The sequence below is a fragment of the Periplaneta americana genome, chromosome 9, assembly GCF_040183065.1.
Source record: "Periplaneta americana isolate PAMFEO1 chromosome 9, P.americana_PAMFEO1_priV1, whole genome shotgun sequence".
NCBI classification, from domain to species: Eukaryota; Metazoa; Arthropoda; class Insecta; order Blattodea; family Blattidae; genus Periplaneta; species Periplaneta americana.
Window position 1 is genome coordinate 14,355,070 of NC_091125.1, and position 21,382 is coordinate 14,376,451.

At 33.7% G+C, this 21,382-nt stretch overlaps 1 protein-coding gene across 7 annotated transcripts in view; it reads right to left on the bottom strand.

The window, feature by feature from the left end:
- The window catches only part of wb (wing blister), a 1,096,738-nt gene that overhangs the window by 129,962 nt on the left and 945,394 nt on the right, over window positions 1-21,382 (bottom strand). For all 7 annotated transcript variants that reach the window (XR_011333780.1, XM_069834429.1, XM_069834431.1 and 4 more), the window contains 2 exons: window positions 17,969-18,139; window positions 11,907-12,055 (listed from right to left, as the gene is read on the bottom strand). Coding sequence is in view for 6 of the 7 variants with exons in the window: in XM_069834429.1 (XP_069690530.1) it covers window positions 11,907-12,055; window positions 17,969-18,139 (320 nt within the window). In the remaining variant the exon portion in view is untranslated. The remainder of the gene's footprint in view (window positions 1-11,906; window positions 12,056-17,968; window positions 18,140-21,382) is intronic.

The window sequence follows — 21,382 nt, forward strand, 5'->3', positions numbered from 1 at the left end:
AAAAACATATTATTTGTAAAAAAAGAAAGCAATGTCAAACGTCTCTATAAGACACAACACAAAGACGAATATAGACATTATTCTGGAGAAAAGAGCAATAAATTGATTTCAGACTTGATATCGCAGGTTTACTGTACTGTACTGTAAATTATGTTTGTGTACATTCAATGCCTACCCACTTTCACATGCGTGATTAGGGTTGCGCATATTGCGAATAGATGGCAGGACTGTGACCATTTTCAAGTTTCACACCACTTCAGCGAACCATGATGTACATCTGTGAAGTGTAGAGAATGAATGATGATCATGAAGAATTGGAAGAGAGAAGGCGAAACCCAGTGCTGGCATGTATAACACCAAGGGAGCTGCCAGGCTTAACGCTCCCATCTTATTAGTATTATATTATTTTTTCTTATTAATTATTTTATTATTTTTGCTCATTGCTGTTGCATTATATTCGCATGCATCTTTTGTGATTTACAATTCATTTGTGCTAATCAGATAAGCCGATCTTACTGTTACATATATCAATATATTAAAGCTTTTTTCCAATCTTTATGGCTTAACACATTAAACAAAAACAAGTTACATATCACTCTTTTGTATATTTACATTTGTACTTTACGAACATTTTCACACTCCAAGGGGCATCATCAGGTAAACCAATATTAAAATATCATATGTCTAAAATCAAGTACATAAAATGTACAAGACTGTTTAACATCATACATAACGTATGAAGAAAATCTCATATTATATAGTGTGCACAAATGAACGTGTTGAAATGCACTTGAAACAAATGTATATTAAAATGTACTGTGAAGAATCATTATTAACATCCCTGAATGGCTGTATCTTGTATCCTAAGTACTTTATCAAGAAAATGCATTGGTTAATGCTTAATATACTTTGTGTACATAGAGATACATTACTGCTAAATAGTACTGAATTGTTGCATATTTGTTAATGTTTAATGTAAATGACACTGTTTTAAAGGATTAATAAAAGTCCCATTTAATGGGTATGTGATGAAGCCAATAGAATGGTATAGATTGTCAATATTCAGTTTTTAAACTTGTGTGAACTTTCTACTTAAGTTGCAAAATAATGATGGTTTGTTATATAGTGTTGTGTATACACGACACAGAAGTATCACCAAATGTTGAGTCAAGATTGTTCAACTGTGGTCAAATGTTGTATGATGTAACGATGGGTTGGATAAGTTGTTTTACAATGGTCATATAATTACCATCGTATGCTCAAAATCTGAAAACAAATATTTGATATTATACTAATGAATAACACGAGTTTGACTTTAGGATTGTTATTTTTTATATCAATATTTACATATTGATGATCAGAGCTGAATGTAGGTGTCTGTTTGTGCATTTGTATGCAACTAACCAGATGTTACTTATTACTTACTGTTCGTACATCCACGTATAGTTTGACAACTTCAAGTGAAACCCTGTAAAACACGCCAACTTCTGGAATCTCTCTCTCTCTTTCTTTCTTCTCTCTCCCTCGCTCCTCGTCATTCAGTCACCAATCACCACGTAAATATCTGAGAGGGTGTGTGTGGGCATCGCGACCAATAGAAGAACCACTCTCCAGTATTACCACAATAACGGATTCTTCATTTTTGCCTCGATTGTCGGCTAGGAAGGTTCCATTATGCTAGCATTGCAGGCAACTAGTCAATCTTTTAATACTTATGTTAGCAGGTTTGACAAACTGTGAGTGGACCTTTGCATAGTGCTCTCTCCCTTCCCCCCGTGCTTCCTCACTTGCTCCTCCCCAAGACAGCCAGTGCTCACGTAGTAACTCGGTCAGGGTTTCAGTTCGATTTGTCAATCTATAGTGATATTAAATGTTATGGTATTATTTTGTTAAATCATAGAGTATGTAATGGGTTATGATTATGAATCAAATTTTCGTTTATTATAGTTCGGTACCATGTTCCAAATATTGTTTTGTTATGTAGAATTCTTCGGAGCTATTTATTAGTTTATTGTATGAACAAGATTTTAGGATTTAAAATCAGATATGGTGAACATATATCTGATTTTAAAAATAACCATAAGAAATCAAAATATGCTACTCATTTGATAGAAACTGGTCATGAATTAGGACACAGCAAACACACGTTAAAAATCCTAAAATCTTGTTCAGACAATAAACTAATAAACAGTGCCGAAGAATTCTACATAACAAAACAATATTTAGGACATGGTACTGGTGCTACTGGGTGTTCATTTCAAAGTGTGTCATGACGTCACTGTTGTGAGTCAGCGATTTGAAGCAAGTTTCAGCTTTTATGTCAGAGAAGTTGCCTATTAATCAAGGCATTCAATCTGAACTTGAGAACGTGTACGATATAACTTGAACGTCGTAGCAACAGATGGCGGTCTGTACTGTCTGTGTGCTACCATAAACTCTTTCGAACTGTGTTTTGCGCGGGCAAGTCGTACGCAGGGTATTTGTTATCATCGGTTGAGTATGGCAACATTCCACAATACAAATCAAATGCTCCATGTCCATGTTGACCGTCGAAGTTAATGTCAAAAGAAATCATCTTAACCCTCTCCCCATATCCCGACAGTAAGAAAAAACCCACCTCAGTACATGTTTCCAAACAATTCACATTCCTGCCACTACCGGCATTACCGTACATATCAGTAAGTACTCTTCAGAATGAACGCCGTACATGCTATGCAACTTCTCTGACACATAGGTAGTACACCTCTGACAAGTATAGGGAGATTGAATTCTCTAGGCTCATCGACTAGCCATATGACGGCATACAGCGAGCCATGACACACTTTGAACTGAACACCCAGTATAATAAACGAAAATTTGATTCATAATCATAACCCATTATACACTCTGTGAATTAACAAAATATAATGCTCCATCATTCTATCATAACATTTAATATCACTACACGGATATATGAACAGTAAGTAATATAAGATGAAATTATTGGGGATCATCAGTGTGGATTTAGGTGTAATAGATCAACTATTGATCAGATATTTTGTATTCGACAGATAATGGACAAAAAATGAGATTATAAGCACAGTCTAGTATATACAGTCGCGAAGCTCAATACGTAGTAAATATGCAAACATTAGATAGTTGCTCACCACTAGGATCGCTAATATCGCCTCATTACAGGCAATGCAAAATAGTACCGTCACAGTCTATTGTTTCTAGCACCCTCAAAACTAAGCTTCGTGACTGTATATAGTAGAATGTGGTATAAGGGTACAGTGCATCAGTTATTCATAGATTTCAAAAAGGCATATGACTCAGTTAAGAGAGTAGTTTTATATGATATTCTTACTGAATTTGGTATTCCCAAGAAACTAATTCGATTAATTAAAATGTGTCTCAATAAAACGTACAGCTGAGTCCGTATAGGTCAGTTTCTGTCAGATGTGTTTCCAATTGAGGAGTGTTTTTGCAAAAGTCGATAGATGCAGAAATTTTCGAAAATGAGTTATATATGGATATCGTATGTTTTCTAGCTTCGGAATCGACCTATGAACTCGGATTTAGCAAAACTTGATTCATACTGTGTGTAGAGACCATCAAACCTTCCAGGTTTTTTCAAAACTCGATAGATGCTGTCGCTTAGTTAAAGCAAAACTCGATAGATGTTCGAGTCCTTATTTGAAATATGTGCAGGGTCAAATAAAATAGTTTTCAGCATAGTATTTCAGACAATTTAATTTTATTAGGATTGCCGACAGAATTGGAATGCTATTATTTTGTCACCTAGCAGTAAATCGCTGAGACAGAAGCTATTTGATTTCCCTCCCCAAACTAAAGCTTCACTGTCTAGAATTTCTCGCATAACTGTAAATTACTGAGGCGAAAACTATTTATCTATTTCTCCCACTCAACTTGACAGTGAAGTGGCGAATATGAAGTGAAATACTTTTCATTCACACATGACTTCAGATGAGTTTTAAGTGAGAGCATTTTCCAATGTTCTGATGTTCTAGTTAATTTCTGTGTGTGAATAATGGATCCAGGAGATGAAATGATTATGATTCAAGGAGTAGTGAATAGTAGGAAATACAGAACTAAAGAGAAGAGTCCTCGTACAGGGAAGCGTAAAACGAAGGAGCATGAACCAAATATAAAATGCTCTCATGGACTTGCAAACTCTTCCTCCAATCCATAAACTAAATGAAGTAAGCAGTGTAAAGTGGCAGAGTTAACCTTGGATGACATTAGTGCATTCACAATAAATTTAAGATTTTATGCAAAATAAATCAAGACAAATTACTTATTAAGTTCATGACCATCACATCACCAAAGCGTAGGGTGGTGAATATCGAGTCTTCGAGATGAAAACAAAGTGTGTCAATTAAATACATATCAGGAAAACAGATGGACAGATAATCCCTGTTTGTGCGTCAAGTTTCCAAGGCATAACTGGTTTCTCGAAGGACCGATTGTCTCTTCTGGCAAATAGATTCTACTCTACAGGACAGTCACCAAGGGAAAATAGAGGAGGAAATATTTCAGGTAAAAAGTATGAGAATCTTACAATAGGAGTTAAAAATTACATAAAGATGTACAAATGCAGAGAGAGCCACTATACTAGGGGAAAATCTAGTAAGGGATATCTGCCTCCAGAAAACTCTATAAAAAGAAATGTGGCCATATTTCTGTGAAAAAAGAAAAAACTTGGACTACTTGAGACTTACTCACTCTCGAAGTATAAACATATTTTACACTTATTTCAACCTGTCATTTAAAACTCCCTGTACTGATTCCTGCTCAACCTGCAAGATAGACCTATTCCAAATAAAGGCAGAGACAGACTTGGTAAAAGAAATGAACTCAGGACCCAATACAGACCACATAAACTTCGTGCAGACAAGTTTTACAAAATTATGAAAGATGATAATCCAGAATTAATAAAGATATGTTTTGACTTGCAACAAAATCAACCTCTGCCGAAATTATCAGTGGGCGAAGTGTTCTACGCAAAACAAGTATGGCTGTACAACCTACGTGTTATGATACATTAAAAAAGACAAGAAATTAAGGACATTTCATTCTATATTTGGCTGGAGACCCAGTCATCAAGGGGATGTAACTAAGTCGCATCTGTATTGCTAGTTTTTTTTAATCTAGAAAAAAAATTCGCAACTCCTTCCACCATTCATCTCTTTTCTGATTCTTCTGCCAGTCAGAACAAGAATAGCATTATGATGACAATTCTTATGGTTTTTTTTTTTTCCGGAGCAAAACAGTATTTTTACTCGCATTCTTCATTTCTTTCCGATACGCGGTCGTAGCTACGTATATTGCTTCAGATCGTTTTTTCGGAAGAACAGAAAAAGACTACAGGAGAACGGAAGACATACTCACTCCCAACGGCTACCACAACATACTAGAAAATCATGGCACAGTCAAAAATCTCAACAAGGACTTAAAATTGAGTGCTCAAAAGGTGTTAAGATCGACACTACCATTTAAGATGTCTCTGCAGCGAGTGAACACTTACAGTAAAACTTTGGAAAAACATCGTAATGTTTCTGTTACTGTGCAAAACACATAGGCTACACAGCGTGTCCAGTGGCAGTGTGTGTGCTAAAGCAAATAATTAAAACATGTGGTAGTGTGTTAAACTCCCCTGTTATTTCAGAAGTCAACATGGTGTCAAAAGAAAAAAAGAATGACATTAAGAAACTCATGCAGTATTTCGAAGTAACAGGCGAGGCAAAGTTCTTCTACACAACAGTTCTAGCAGATGTGTCCCATTAGAATTCTGTGATAAAATTGTACTTTTGTGTTGACACTAATAATTTTCTTCAATTTTATTGGTGTTGTAATGAGATTCATATGAAGATAGACTGCATCTATTGATTTTTGAAAAAAATCTTATTTTTTGCGCCTAAAATTGACAAGTAATAAAAAAAAAGTGCTTACATTTTTCAAACCTACTTTCATTGCCTCAAAACAAAGAATACTTCCTGTCAAAATTGTTGTTGTAAAATAAATATTTGTATGTTTAAATTAAAAAAATGTAATTTCTGTAAAATCTTGATTTCTGCATCTATCGACTTTTGAAAAAATTCTTATATTTTGCTCCTAAAACTGACAAGTAATAACAAAAAAGTGCTTATATTTTTCAAACCTACTTTCATTGCCTCAGAACAAAGAATGCTTCCTGTGAAAATTTTTGTTGTAAAATAAATATTTCTGTCTTTAAATTAAAAAATGTACTTAATTTCTGTAAAATCTTGATTTCTGCATCTATCGACTTTTGCAAAAACGCTCCTCAATTCACTGTGCGCTAAAGCAAGGAAATGCACTATCACCTTACTTTTTAACTTTGCTCTAGAGTATGCCATTAGGAAAGTCCAGGATAACAGAGAGGGTTTGGAATTGAATGGGTTACATCAGCTGCTTATCTATGCGGATGAAGTGAATATGTTAGCAGAAAATCCACAAACGATTAGGGAAAATACGGGAATATTACTTGAAGCAAGTAAAGAGATAGATTTGGAAGTAAATCCCGAAAAGACCAAGTATACGATTATGTCTCGTGACAAGAATATTTTACGAAATGGAAATATAAAAATTGGAAATTTATGCTCTGAAGAGGTGGAAATTTTCAAATACCTGGGAGCAACAGTAACAAATATAAATTATGCTCGGGAGGAAATTAAACAGAATAAATATGGGAAATGCCTGTTATTATTTGGTTGAGAAGCTTTTATCATCCAGGCTGCTATCAAAAAATATGAAAGTTATAATTTACAAAACAGTTACATTACCGGTTGTTCTTTATGGTTGTGAAACTTGGACTCTCACTTTGAGAGAGGAACATAGGTTAAGGGTGTTTGAGAATAAGGTTCTTAGGAAAATATTTGGGGCTAAGAGGGATGAAGTTACAGAAGAATGGAGAAAGTTACACAACACAGAACTGCACGCATTGTATTCTTCACCTGACATAATTAGGAACATTAAATCCAGACGTTTCAGATGGGCAAGGCATGTAGCACGTATGGCTGAAACCAGAAATGCTTATAGTGTGTTAGTTGGGAGGCCGGAAGGAAAAAGACCTTTGGGGAGGCCAAGACGTAGATGGGAAGACAATACTAAAATGGATTTGAGGGAGGTGGGATATGATGATAGAGACTGGATTAATCTTGCTCAGGATAGGGACCAATGGCGGGCTTATGTGAGGGCAGCAATGAACCTCCGAGTTCCTTAAAAGCCAGTAATTAAGTAAGTAATAAGTAACATTTGACTAGTTGCATACAAACGCACAAACAGACACCTACATTCAGCTCCGATCATCAATATGTAAGTATTGATATAAAAAATAACAATCCTATAGTCAAACTCGTGTTATTCATTAGTATAATATCAAATATTTGTTTTCAGATTTTGAGCATACGATGGCAATTATATCAATCAATCAAACTCCTGTATCTCCTCATGAGGAGCACAGGGCATTCACAAAGTGCCTCCATCGGACCCTATATGCAGCCAACTTCTTTACTTCGCTCCATGTTTTCCCCTCCCTATCAATTTTCTCCAAAACTGTTCTCTTCCATGTATTTTTTGGCCTTCCTCTAGTTCTACTACCCTGGAGGTTCCAATCCAAACCCATTCTTTCTACTGCTCCATCTTCTTTCTTGATTGTGTGTCTTATCCAATTCCACTTTCGTCTTTTGATTTCTATTGTGATTTCTTTGTGAATTGTTATCTTCCATAGTTCTGAGTTTGTGATTATATGATAATTATATGACCGTTGTAAAACAACTTATCCAACCCATCGTTACATTGCACAACATTTGACCACAGTTGAACAATCTTGACTCTACATTTGGTGATACTCCTGTGTCATGTATATAAAACACTATATAACAAATCATTATTATTTTGCAACTTACATTTTAGTATATAAAGTAGAAAGTTCACATAAGTCTGAAAACTGAATATTGACAACCTGTATCATTCTATTGGTTTCATCATATACCAATTAAATGGGACTTTTATTAATCTTCTAAGACAGTGTCATCTACATTAAACATTAACAAATATGCAACAATTCAGTACTATTTAGCAGTAATGTATATCTTTGTATGTAAAGTACATTAGGTATTAACCAATGCAGTTTCTTGATATCGTACTTAGCATACAAGATACAGCCTTTCAGGCATGTTAATAATAATTCTTCACAGTATGTTTTAATATACATCTGTTTCAAGTGCATTTCAACACGTTCATTTGTGCACACTATAATATGAGATTTTTCTCCATATGTTATGTTGTTGTTGTTTTCTAATGCCAGGCGTTTGACAATAAAGTCATTTGACCTCTTGCACTCAATATTTTTCAAAGATATTATCATGACCAGCCACTGAAGCACAGATTTTGAGGTGTTCCGAATCCATTTCTTGGTTTGAGTTGCACAATGAGCAGTTAGGAGACTGATACATTTCAATTCTATGCAGGTGTTTGGCCAAACAATCATGGCCTGTTAACAATCTAAATGCAGCTACAGATGATTTGCATGGTAAATCGGGAATTAACTGTGGATTTTGATGCAGAGAGTTCGATTTTTTCCCTTGAGATAGTGTTATCAAATTTTGTTTGTTAAAGTCTAAGTATGTAGATTTAATAAATCTTTTCACAGAGTAAAACATAGATTTAGTAACAGGTCTGTAAGTAGCAGTGCTGCCCTTCTTTGCTAAAGCATCCGCTTTCTCGTTTCCCAGGATTCCACAATGGGATGGTATGCATTGGAATACAATTCTTTTATTGAGTGATATTAATTGAGAGACTTTCATTTTGTTGTATACCGATAAACTGCTATTATGAATTAAACAATTTTGTTGGGCCACCTGTGCTTATCTTCTTAAATAGTTTTTATAACATTAACGTTTTCGATACTACTTATGTATCATCATCAGATGTTAGAGCATTGTGTTGACTATATGTAATGAAAACCTTGCCTCATGGTATTTTATGAATATACTATTTGGTTGCATATTACTTATCGTAATGTCTAAGCCTTGTTAGAGCTAACATGGTAACAGTCCGTTATGATCTTAGCCTAGGTCAGTGTCTCTAATTCACAATAAAATTAGGACCAGAAAAACCGCCCTATTTAACGGCATTAAGGATTGACCAACACAGCCATTCCAACAAGTGTACATAGTTTTTACATGTTATATTTTATATAGTGTTTTTAAATTGTTTAAAAAACTGCATCTTACTGTATTTTATATTGTATTTTAATTGTATTTTGAGAGAGGTTTTCAGTTATTTCTGCTGTTTGAGATGAAGGTGCGAGTTTAGAGACTATTGATAGAATAGCTGCTTTGGAGTCTGACAATATAACTGCATTCTTAAATTTATTGATGTGGCATAGAAGATTCCTGAGACTTTCACTTATTGCAATGATTTCACCATCAAAACTTGTTGTTCCATATCCAAGAGATCTATAAAGTGAGAAGAGACAGCATGTAACACCTGCACCAGCAACTTGTTCTCTGGAGATCAAGGATCCGTCTGTGTATAAATGAAGCCAGTTTTGTGGAGGGTACCTAATATTAATTGTCTCTAAAGACAATTGTTTCAGTATTTCAGTGTTTACTTCAGATTTCAGTATTTCTTCTGTTAAATTTACATTATATTCTATATTTAATAGAGTTAAAGGGTTTGGTTTAATTTGTAAGTTTTCTTTTAAATTCGGGATATTGATTTTCTGTTGTAATTCTTGAACAATGGATATGAACATTTTTTAAGTTTTCTATCTACATAGACTGTATGAATGCCAACTGTTTCCTGGTAATCTGATAAGTTTTTCATACTGAATCGGTTCTTTTTCTTCTATTGTCATTTTGATGCGGTTAATATTAATGAGGAATCTCATAGAATCTATTGGAGTTGTTTTGATTCCACCAGTAATGAGTCTGAAAGCTTGGTTTTGAACGTATTCTATTTCGTTTATGAAAGGTGAAGTAATTAAAATTTCTCCGCAGTATGTCAGCACTGGCTGTATAAACATTTTGTATGTAGTGTTCAAAGTATTCCTAGAGCATCCCCATTTCTTTCCTGCCAGTCTTTTTAGAAGGGAGAATCTTTTACGAGCTTTTTCAGAAATGTATTTCAAATGGTTGCTCCATGTTAACTTACTATCGAAAATAACTCCAAGATAATTGGATTCATAAGTCCTAGGAAGGTGTTGGCCATTGTATTGGATATTGAATTCTCTTTCTTTTTTACCAAGTGAAAATATTTGGTAGTTACCGTACTTTTGCTTAAATTGAGTGTCATCAAATTTGATGTATTCCATTCATGTAGTAGATTTAGAGCTTTAAGAGCAGAATTTTGAATTTCGTCTCTATGTCTGTAAGATCCGGAAGTCCACTCATATGTTATGTATCATGTTAAACAGTCTTGTACATTTCATATACTTGATTTTAGACATATGATATTTTAATATTGTTTTACCTGATGATGCCCCTTGGAGGGTGAAAATGTTCGTAAAGTACAAATGTAAATATGCAAAATAGTGGTATATAACTTGTTTTTGTTTAATGTGTTAAGCCATATAGATTGAAAAAAAGCTTTAATATATTGATATATGTAACGCAGAATAAATATGGGAAATGCCTGTTATTATTCAGTTGAGAAGCTTTTGTCATCTAGTCTCCTGTCAAAAAATATGAAAGTTAGAATTTATAAAACAGTTATATTACCGGTTGTTCTGTATGGCTGTGGAACTTGGACTCTCACTTTGAGAGAGGAACAGAGTTTGAGGGTTTTTGAGAATAAGATTCTTAGGAAAATATTTGGGGCTAAGAGGGATGAAGTTACAGGAGAATGGAGAAAGTTACACAAAGCAGATCTGCACGCATTGTATCCTTCACCTGACATAATTAGGAACATTAAATCCAGATGTTTGAGATGGGCAGGGGATGTAGCACGTATGGGCAAATCCAGAAATGCATATAGAGTGTTAGTTGGGAGGCCAGAGGGGAAAAGACCTTTGGGGAGGCCGAGACGTAGATGGGAAGATAATATTAAAATGGATTTGAGGGAGGTGGGATATGATGGTAGAGACTGGATTAATCTTGCTCAGGATAGGGACCAATGGCGGGCTTATGTGAGGGCGGCAATGAACCTCCAGATTCCTTAAAAGCAAGCAAGTAAGTAAGTAAGTAAGTAAGTAAGTAAGTACGTAACAGTCTTTTGTGATATTTATTTCTTATTAGGGATGAATGGAACAGGCCTCCTGGCCTAATACGGGAAAGGATAATGAAGATTTTTTTATTAGGTGATTCTCTATAGCAGAGCTCATTTACTGTTGCGTTGGACTTTAATACATATCTATTAAGTGAATGAATAAGTTTATCAGAACTAGAATTATTTGTCATTATTATTATTATTATTATTATTATTATTATTATTATTATTATTATTATTATTATTATTTGCGCCTTGGAGAGCAAACAACCATAAAACTGTGAAGGTCTCTGAGAATAGTTGACTTTACACTGAATTTCTACTTTCACAACATCAATGCAGCAAAATATGTATCAATAAGTAAATAGCTGATGCTATTGTTAAGTCACATAAAAATTTCGTTTTAATAATAGTAATATAATTGGTAATAAGCGTAAATATTTCCATATTCCCTGACTTCCAGACATCAGGATTGGGATTATTCCAGATTCTGGACAAATATTTGAATTCACAGACTGTCTGGCTGAAATCCATATGGGTGGTAACCCTAGGTCTACTTCGTTGCTTGATCGAAGATTTTATTTGATATAGGTTTAATGGGCTGAATAACCTCTAGCATGAAAATGTTGCTACGTGTTTACTTGTTCAAAGTATTCTGAGCAGAATAAACATACCTGTCTATTTGAATATTATACCAATTCCTTTCTTCTTTGGACTTCCCAGGCTCAAGTTTGAGAGGATGTTCCACTTCTCCTGCACCTCCTCCAACATCCCATACAAAGCGAATATGCCAGGATACTAATTCGACAGCAATGAAATCATCCTGTAGAATATGCGTAATTTATATTAACACACAAATTATTCGCAGATCACGCAATAACATAATATGAAATATGAAAGTGTGTAGAAACAGAAAATTAGTCACAGCCATATTATTGTTCCTATTACAAATACTCAACATTTGTATTTTCATTAAAATTCGTTTTGAAAATAAATATATACATATTTTTCTCAATATTTATTCTGAGGAAGCTTTCAGTCAGGCTACCAGTACGGATGTACATGCCCCATCATCTTCAGAAAACTTCACTCAAATTAATTCTTTACAAGTTGTTTTAAAATAATTAATGGGTGCTGTAATTTCGTATTTTTACTTTAATGTTAGAGGTACGAGTACTTCATACAAAATTAATAAGCAAATGAGTTTTTTTTAATAATTTGATCTCTTCTTATGTAATTAATTCTAAGTCCTGTAATATTACACGCTACAAAAGTAGTGCCATTTGAAAATTTCTATAAGAAAAACTTCACATGTTTTATGAAATTAATAATGTTACTATACTTCCATTTTTTATTCTTATTAAAGCAAACAACATAATAATCTGTCTATTTTTGTTTTGAGATCTAACCGTAATATAAGGTGTCACAGGAAGATACATGGGACTAAAAATGGTTTTCGAGATTTTGGGGCTTCTACTGAGTACCAGTAGGCCTACATACAGTATCTCTTAAATGTATAGTTTACTACTCTCAGTCCACAGTGAACAGCAGATCAGTATTCATGTGTGCAGACGAACTTCGGCAGTGGGGAAACATTGTAGTAAAGGTAATGACTCACAACATTGGGTAACAGTGCAATAATGGCGAATATTGAAGAATATAGTCAAGCAGTAATAAACCTTGAAGCAAACACTAAAGAGATCTACAAGAAGTTGGAAACTCTACAGAGGGAAAACGACCAAATGAAAAGTAAGGTAATTATCTAGAAGAGAATCAGAGAAGAAATAACTTAATATTTTTTTGAAATCGAGGAAAAGAAGAAGGAACAGGCATTGGAAACATACGAGACTTTAACGAAAGTGTGCTGGAATTGGTTAAGGATTGATGTGGGTGATGAGAAAATAAAAGAAGCATACAGAATCGGGAAAAATGTAAATAGACTATTTTAGTTAAATTCTCAAGTATAATGACAAAAAGAAAAAAAATTGAGCAAACGAAAGTACTTACGAAACTCAAATATTAGACTAGATTTACGATTTTGAATATGAAGTAAGATGCAGGAGAAGAATATTGATTCCTTTTATGAAGGCTGCAAAGAAGAATGGTCATTTCGCTAGATTATACGAAGACAAATTAAACAGATCGAAACATGTTAACCAGCAACGATAGAATTTAACACGAGAAAGACATATAATACATATTCCGAAGACAAATTAAAGATAAATGGTGAGATGTTTGATGTGGAATTCTGTTTGGAAAATTTGAACCATACAAATGTTAATCTTCTTCTTCTTCTGCCTGACAAGTGTTAGGCCACAAGGCCTGTTACGGTCTCACATAAAATCTTCACGCCATCTCTTAGCAGGACGACCCACAGATCTTTGGCCATGTGGTACATAATCATAAATTGCCTTTGGGATTCTACTATTACTCATTCTTTCCAAATGATGTTTCCAATTAGACTGATATTGAACAATGTAATCTAAAACTGGTTGAGTTTTTAGTTCCTTTAAAATTTCACAATTTCTTTTCAGATCCCATTTAGTATAGCCCACTGTTCTTCGCATAAATCGCATTTCACAAGCTTTTATCTGCTTTCTTCAGTGTTCATGCTTTGCTGTCATAGCTGAGCATCGGTCGTGCCATTGTGTTGTATGCGGGTGTTTTTCTGAACCAAGGATGGTTTCATGACACTATTTATAATGCCCATAGCTCTTGTGTATTTATTAATTTTCTGTGATATGTCCAATTTTTCATAAAATGGAAAGATTGTAACCTAAATATGGGAAACTATTACATCTTTCTAATATTTTATTATCGAGACAAATTTTACTTTGTATTGGGTATTTCCCACAGAATGCCATAATTTTTGTTTTATCTTGTGAAATTTCCATATTGTATGTGGCTGCTACTTGCTGCAAATTATATATTGACCTTTGGATGTCGTCTTCTGAAAGTGCTAATAATACCAAATCATCTGCAAATAGAATTGAATCCAATTTAAAGTGTCTGTTAATTTGTAATCCATGGCGAGTTTGCTTCCACTCTTTAATTATTCGGTTCATATAAGTAATAATAAATAAATAATGGGTGATAATCCACATCCTTGTATTACACCAATATTGATGGGTGTCCAAGATGATAGCTTACCATCTTGTTTAATTGCTATTTTATTTTGGTTATATATATATGTTATGAATATTGTGGATAAACTGTTGTGGAACATTGTCATCTACTAAAATTTGTAATAACCTTGATCTGTCTACTTTAACAAAGGATTTCTTGAAATCCACAAAAGTCATAGACCTATGTGTCTCAATATTAAATTCTTTGTGTTTTTCTAATAATAGTTTCATTGTAAAATATCCATCTGTGCATGACCTTCCTTTAGGAAATCCCATTGTTCCTCTCCAATGAGATTGTCATAAAATTTTTATAATTTGTTTTTTATTATATTGGCATAGATTTTGTAGTCTGAATTCAACAAACTGATCCCACGATAATTATCACAGTCCTGGCGATTGTTCTTCTTGAAGATCGATATTATAATTGCATTTCCCCAAATGTTAATAAAATGGAAAAAAAAAAAAAAGAGACCTGAAAGAGGAGATAAGGAACACTGTAGTCAAATATACGATGGGAGAACTATTTGGAAAATTATAAGATGGAGAGATCATCACATAGGAAAGAATAGCAAGTGATGGAATGAAACAATCAGCAAATTACAGCAACCAGAAAGAGAGGCCAGCGACCAGAGTACAAGCGATTGAGGGAGAAACAAGAGACTTGCACTAAAATAATGATGATGATGGCACCAGGTAGTCAGAGGAGAATCGAAGAATGGCATGTAGGAGCTGAGAACAACAAAATGAGTTCAGTGGATTCAGCTGAAAGAATAAATATGAGTCAGCAATTACAAAAGGGATTGAGAGATGAAGAAGAAACTGAGATAAGAAGTCAAGATTCTGCAAGAAGTGGAAGGGATGAAGTAACATTAGTGACATCGAATAGAGGTATGTTAGTGAAAAGAAGAGACAGAAAAGTTAGAACTTAAGAGGCGGTAAGTAATGATACAAATATAATAGAGAAAGTGGGAATGGAAATGTAATCAAAGTGTAGAAACTAGTTCGTCTGAAAATATACAGATTACATTAGTTGGAATAAGTGACCAGTGAACATTAGTGATTCAAGTGAATAAATAGGACAACTATGGAAGAGTTCAACTTAATGTAAACAATGTTGGGAACAATTAATAAGGAATTGAGAGAAGTGATTGTTTAGTTAATTGAGATTAGTAACAATAAGATAGATAACTGGGAAAGGAAGGGAGTAAGTAGAAAAAGAAGGAAGGTGAAACAGAGGTGAGAGAAGTGGTAGAAAAATGATCAGGGTCATTTATATGACCGGATGTTAGAAAAGAAAAAAAAAACTTAAGAGAATATATATCCAAGGCAGTGATGGCACTGTATACAGAAATGTGAAGGGCCATCACCACCGATGTAAGCTGATGGAATAAATATTATATCATATTGTATGGTTTACTATGACATGTAACTGCCAAGAAAATGTTGCATATATGGTGTACTGTGAAGTGACAGGCAAATTGACTGTAAGTTATATTTAAAAGAAAAAAAAAGTAGCAGCATTATATTTACAAATTAATTATATTTGTCAAGAATAGAAGAAGATAATGATGATGATGATGATGATGATGATGATGATGATGATGAAGACGACGACGATGATGACGATGATGATAATGACGATAATTAGTGAAATTTGGCAAAAGATACAGGAGTATCTCAGGAAAATCTGAACCAAACATTGGTGTCAACTAAAAATCTTATTCTCACTCATGACCAAACCAGGTCTCTCATCATTTTCTATTACCTGTCCAAGGCGAGTGAGGAACCGGTGGTTCTGCGAACTCAACTGTTTATCTGCTGTAGTTGTGAGTATATTCATGTTCCCTCTCAATAGACCTGTACACTAGAGCATATCGAAAAAAAAAAAGGAATTCCAAAATTTAAAACATAAGGGTGTACAAAAGTTGTCTTGTAGTTTCTACTACAATCAGTAAAAAGCTAGGTTTCTGATTACATTTTTCACCGAGCCACAGGAGGTCTAAAGATTATTGTGTAGGCCTACCTAAAGTAACATTTTTATTTATTTTTTTTATTTTCATAATTCTTTGGTGCATGGTCAATGGGAAACAAATCACTTCTTTTCTACAATTTTTAGTTTCTGAAAAGCTATTGAAAAGAAAAACTCAAATTTCCATTTGGTATTATGCATTTGTATCTGGGCGGAATACAGTCATAACATAATACAATAAATTGAATTGTATTATATTGAATGTTATGTCATTTTTCTTGTGTACTGACGACGCCATGAATGCTTGCAATTCTATTCGGCTAATAAAGATCTAATCTAATCTAATCTAATCTAATCTAATCTAATCTAATCTAATCTTAAGTCTTATTTTCTAACATTTTGTTGGCATTAATGGTTTATGTCGACATGTCCTTAGTATCATCACTACACGATGTACTGGAGAAATATTATGTTGACCACTTAAGATTTGTATGTCTCTGTACTTAAACAGGTGCCAACACTGTATTAATGAGGAAGCTTGTAAGATTTATATTTCCACTGTTGTTACATTCTAGAATATGAAAGAATAGCATTAACGAGTTACTGAAAGTGTTAAGATGTTTTATAATAGAAATAAAATGGTTCTTCTTGTACAAAAGCAATAAAGGTAGGTCATCATCAACATCCTGTCAAGTACTAGTTCCAAAAGAACTGTTATGGCCTGAAAAAGCGATTTTCTTGCCATCTTTTCATAGGTCGACCAAGTGACCGTTTCCCATTTGGCGATACTTCATTATTGCCTTAGGGATCCTGTATGAAACCATTCTTGAGACGTGTTCCTTCCAGTTTAACTGATATCTGGAGATATAGTCCAGTACTGATGACACATTAAGTTTTTGAAGGCTATCTTAATTTTTCTTTCGATCCCATTTAGTGTAGCCAGCTGTTCAGCACATGAATCTCATCTCGCAAGCTGTTAGTCTGCTTTCATCTTTCGTCCTTATAGTCCATGCTTCACTCCAATAACATAAGACTGGTCGAGCTATTATTTGATAAAGATGAGTACGAATTGATTTTTGTACTAATGAAAGTTTTAAAATTCTATTAAGCTTAATGATGCCCATTTATTTGTTGAATTTTACAATTTTCTCTGATAAATCCAAATTTTCAACAAAAGAAAGTTTATATCCTAAATAATTAAGCTCATTATCTCTTTCCAAGATTGTGTTATTTAAACAAATTTTGCTTGGTAATGGATATTTACCACAAAAGGCCATTATTTTTATTTTGTTAATGTACATTTCCATTGAATATTTTTGAGCTATTAAATTTAAATTGTGTACTGACCATTGCAAATCATCTTTAGATGTTGCTAATAAAACAAGATCATCTGCAAACGTTATTACATCTAATTTTAAATTTCTGTTAATAGTGATATATCCGTGTTTTGTTTCTCTAAAATCTTTCACAATGGCATTCATATAAACGTTAAAAAGCAAAGGAGAGAGGCCACAACCTTGTCTGACTCCTGAGTTTATTTCCGTCCAATGGGTTATTTTTTCTTTTATTTTTACTGCAATAAGGTCTGATAGGTGGAGGAGGATGAGAGAAAAAAAAGGACGAAAACGACCCTCATACTTACAGTGGTGCTGCTGGGTAGATACAGTAGTAATGCATCTTTCTTTTTTGTTCCACCATCCAATGCATAGTCTAGAACAAGTGAAGTTGTGGTACTGGGTTCTAGACTGCTTGGTTTGAAAGAACGCACACAACCACTGCTTACATTTGTTAGACTGGTGATTGAAAGTTGTATCTGTAAAAATATAAAACTGACTATTGTAAAGTAAAAATGCACCACAGCTTAATGAAAAAAAAACTTGAGATCTGTGACTCGCTTATTTCTAAATGAGAGTTTATACACTATCCTCCTGAGTCCTGAGAGTGTAGTAAGTCTATCCTATACTATACTTCATACATGATTATGATATAAGATGTATATGCAGAGACCCGAAGTATATTATAATATACCTGTATTTGTACTCTAACTGTAACTTGCAGCATTTTTTCTCATGTCATTGACTTTTTTTTTTTTTGAAGCGTAGAATGTATTGAACTTTAAAAATAAAACAACAAATGTCTCAGGATTCAAGAGGGTATAGGCTACTAGTATTTAGTATTACAATAGTATTTACAATATGAAGAAGACAAATTGCAATTCTCAACTTAGCAACCTATGTGAAAGAAATCCAAATTAATAGCACTGCATGGTAGTGGAGATAGATATGAATCTGAAGCACATTTCAAACTAGTTAGTTAGTTAATAAGTAATGCTTTGGGATATTTGATCTCTTTCATTTATCTTCTGACTTCTCAGTAATATTTAGCTAGGTGCTCCTCAAGAGTGCAGTTTTCTTTGTCTATGGCCTTGCATTATTCAGAATTTAGAAATGTTAAACATGGGGTTCCCTAGGGGTAAATTTTAGGTCCATTGTTGTTTCTTACTTACTTACTGGCTTTTAAGGAACCCGGAGGTTCATTGCTGCCCTCACATAAGCCCACCATTGGTCCCTATCCTGAGCAAGATTAATCCAGTCTCTACCATCATATCCCACCTCCCTCAAATCCATTTTAATATTATCTTCCCACCTACGTCTCGGCCTCCCCAAAGTCTTTTTCCTTCTGGCCTCCCAACTAACACTCTATATGCATTTCTGGATTCGCCCATATGTGCTACATGTCCTGCCCATCTCAAACGTCTGGATTTTATGTTCCTAATTATGTCAGGTGAAGAATACAATGCGCGCAGCTCTGCATTGTGTAACTTTCTCCATTCTCCTGTAACTTCATCCCTCTTACCCCCAAATATTTTCCTAAGAACCTTATTCTCAAACACCCTTAATCTCTGTTCCTCTCTCAAAGTGAGAGTCCAAGTTTCACAACCATACAGAACAACCGGTAATATAACTGTTTTATAAATTCTAACTTTCAGATTTTTTGACAGAAGATTAGATGACAAAAGCTTCTCAACCGAATAATAACACGCATTTCCCATCCATTGTTGTTTCTAGTTTATATTAATGATTTAGCCTTAACCATAAACAATTTAAGTTATCCCATGTAATTTTATTTGCAGATGATACAAGTGTGATTATTTCAAGTAAACAATACGATCATTTTATAAACATTTCCAACACAGTGCTGAATCTAATGAATGAACTGTTCCATGCAAATAAATTAGCACTTAATGTTGATAAAACCAGTGAGTCAAATTTAATACACACAATAGTGCTCAGGTTTCCTACAGTATTCGATTAAATGGAACTTATCTCAAAGAATCTATACGCACAAAGTTTCTTGGTTTAGAGTTGGATAATCACTTGAACTGGAAAACGCACATAGAATGTATTATTCGTAAATTGAGCTCTGCCTGTTATGAATTAAGATCCTTATCTGCTCTTGGTGATATAAACTTACTTAAAATGTCATACTTTGCATATTTTCACTCTGTAATGAAATATGGATTAATATTCTGGGGTAGGCCTAACTCATCTGAAGCTAAACATATTTTTGTTTTACAAAAGAAAGCTATAAGAATAACGGCTGGTGTGTATAAAAGGACATCATGTAAAAATATTTTCCAAAATTTAGAAATCTTGACCTTACCTTGTAAATACATTATTTCCCTAATGATGTTGTATATTAAAAACCAACATACATTTAGCACTAATCAAGACATTCATCATTTTATTACAAGACATAAAATCAGATCTTCATTTACCTTCTGTTAATCTAAGCTGTTATAAAAAAAGGAGTTCGCTATTCAAGTATTACAGTCTTCAATGCACTGCCTAATTATCTTAAAGATTTGAAGAACCATGAGAAAAGGTTTATAAAAGAATTAACCAAATTTCTACATACTCATACCTTCTACATAACTGATGAATTGTTTATGCTTGTGAATTGAATTACTCTACTTAATTTGAAATGTACAATTTTATATATCTCAACTAAAATATGTTTTTTATATTGACTTAATCTGTTTACTATGCATTGTATATTTTTGTTTAGCATAACTGATGAATTGTATATGCTGCAAATTGAATATTAGACTGTATAGCTCACCTGATGAATTGTTTAAGCTTATAAATTGAATTAATCTACTTGATATGAATTTATACAATTTTAACAAAAATAGGTTTGTAAATTGAATTAATTTATTTACTATGTATTGTATATGTTTGTATAGTTTGGCTGATGAATTGTATATGCTTTTAAAATGAATAGTAGTCTGTATAGCTCTATTGATGAATTGTATATGCTGTAAATTGAATAGTAGTCTGTATAGGTCAATTGATGAATTATATATGATTATAAATTGAATTAATCTAATTGATATGAATTGTACAAATTTGTATAGCTCAACGAAAGTATGCTTGTAAATTGAATAATTAATCTTTTTACTTTGTATTGTATATGTTTATATAGTTTGGCTGATGAACTGTATATGCTTTAAATTGAATGGTAATCTCTATAGCTCTATTGATGAATTGTTTATGTAATTTGAAGTAATTTGCATGATATGTATTATCAATTTCTGTATATCTCAACTGATTGAGTCCACACCTGTGGAGTAACGGTTAGCGCGTCTGGCCGCGAAACCAGGTGGCCCGGGTTCGATTCCCGGTCGGGGCAAGTTACCTGGTTGAGGTTTTTTCTGGGGTTTTCCCTCAACCCAATATGAGCAAATGCTGGGTAACTTTCGGTGTTGGACCCCGGACTCATCTCACCGGCATTATCACCTTCATCTCATTCAGACGCTAAATAACCTAGATGTTGATAAAGCGTCGTAAAATAACCTACTAAAAAAAAAAATCAACTGATTGAATTGTTTATGCTTTAAACTGAATTAACTTACTTGTTATGTATTACATTTTATAGCTCAACTGTTGAATAATCGTTTGCGTTTGTAAATTTAATAATCTGATATACTAGCATGGAGTGAAAAATATAGGGAAAAAATTTTTTGTTGAGTTCCAAATCAGCAGGGTGTACAAAA